The sequence below is a fragment of the Austrofundulus limnaeus genome, unplaced genomic scaffold (genome assembly GCF_001266775.1).
Source record: "Austrofundulus limnaeus strain Quisiro unplaced genomic scaffold, Austrofundulus_limnaeus-1.0 Scaffold52, whole genome shotgun sequence".
Lineage (NCBI taxonomy): Eukaryota > Metazoa > Chordata > Actinopteri > Cyprinodontiformes > Rivulidae > Austrofundulus > Austrofundulus limnaeus.
In genome coordinates, this window is record NW_013952454.1 from 1,498,306 (window position 1) to 1,499,970 (window position 1,665).

At 36.8% G+C, this 1,665-nt stretch overlaps 1 protein-coding gene across 1 annotated transcript in view; it reads left to right on the forward strand.

Annotated features, from left to right (window-relative positions):
* Positions 1-1,665, forward strand: part of colq (collagen-like tail subunit (single strand of homotrimer) of asymmetric acetylcholinesterase) — a 21,718-nt gene that overhangs the window by 5,591 nt on the left and 14,462 nt on the right. Inside the window, exons 4-5 of the mRNA XM_014008744.1 lie at positions 390-434; positions 588-614. Coding sequence (XP_013864198.1) covers positions 390-434; positions 588-614 — 72 coding nt within the window. The remainder of the gene's footprint in view (positions 1-389; positions 435-587; positions 615-1,665) is intronic.

Below are 1,665 nucleotides of genomic sequence, written 5' to 3' on the forward strand. Positions count from 1 at the left end.
GTTAAATATTTAGTTTATAAACTATGACATTTATAAATGTATGAATCATTTGGTGAAAAACTGACTTTGAAAAAGGAATCTGTTCTTTTTTTCTTATAAAAGGCTAAATAAAACAAAAATATTGGTGGTAGTTTTTGACTGTGTAACTTTTCAAACGGCACCCCATACTGCACTACCGGCTGGACCGCAGCAGCAGTTCCTTATATCAAAAAAGACCCACAGGGCACTTTTTAAATCAATAGGGACCAGTCAGCCTTTAGCTAATTGAAACTGCTGCTCTGCTCCCACAGAAGCAGGGATGACTCTGTGGATGGATGTTGTGCACAATAAAAAATAATTTAGATAGCTATCTGTTTGATTTATTAACAACATTTGTTTGTGTTTATAAGGGTCCACCTGGATTACCTGGAATAAAAGGGCCTAAAGGAGAAAAAGTAAGCGGTTGATCTCATCCATTAGAATTGAATTTTCTTACCTGCTTTAGCTGATTTATTTGACTTGTTGCACATGACTGAGAAATGCATTTGGGAAGTACATTAAGTGACTGCTGTCCTTGTTGTTCCTCCTCTGCATCTCGTTGTTGTCAGGGAGAAATCGGAAGACCTGGGCAAAAGGTGAGAGTCTCCATTAATCACTCCATATTCTCCGCTGCCAAAAGTGGATTTTCTCAAAAATTAGATACAAAGTACCCACCTGCCTGCTGGCTGAAATTTAGAGGCCTGCCAGGGGGTGTGCATCAAGAAATGGTGTGCAACCTTGACAAGGAGACAGAACAGACACACAGGCAGACTGCTGGGATGCTGGGGTGGCCTGTTTTGTTTTTTTTTATGACAAAGGGACTCACTGTGGGTTTTCTCTGTCCCCAAATCTAAAACAGTTTGGACATTGTGTAAAATGTAAATACAAACTGAATGCAATGATTTGCAAATATTATAACACCAAATTTTACTTATAATGGAATATAGCAAACATATTAAATGTTAAATGAAGAAAGACTAAAATAAGGTGATTTTGAATTTCATGGCAGAAAAGTAGGAAAAGGGGCAACAAAGGCTGTGAAAGTAAATGGTGAGAATAAAAAACAGCTGCAGAAGCATTTTGCAACTAATTAGTTTAATTGGCAACAAATCAGCAAGAGGACAGGATTTAAAATAAGCATTTTGGAGAGAGTGAAACTCTTAGAAGATGGGCTAAACCTGCATATAAATTCAGTGGCTCAATTTCAAAATAATGGTCTTCAATAGAAAATTGGGAAAACTTTGAGTACTCCATAATCTACAGTTCATAATGTAATCTGAAAAGTCAATAAAACTGGATAAAATCTGTGAGCGCAAAGGCCAAGGATGAAAATCAGTATGTGGATGTGAACTCCGCTGACACTGCATTAAAAACCAATCTGATTCTGTTCTGCGCACAAACCTTTGTCGTGCCGTCCACAAATGCAGATTAAAGCTCTATCATGTAAGAAGAAGTCATAGGTGAACATCAATTAGCAAACTGTTCTGTGGTCAAAAAAATAAAAAACATCTTAACCACAAACATAATTTCCTCTGTACTAAAGAGGAGAGGGAATATCTACAGTGGTTTGCAAAAGTATTCATACCCCTTGAACTTTTCCATATTTTGTCACATTACAACCACAAACATAAATATATTTCACTGGAA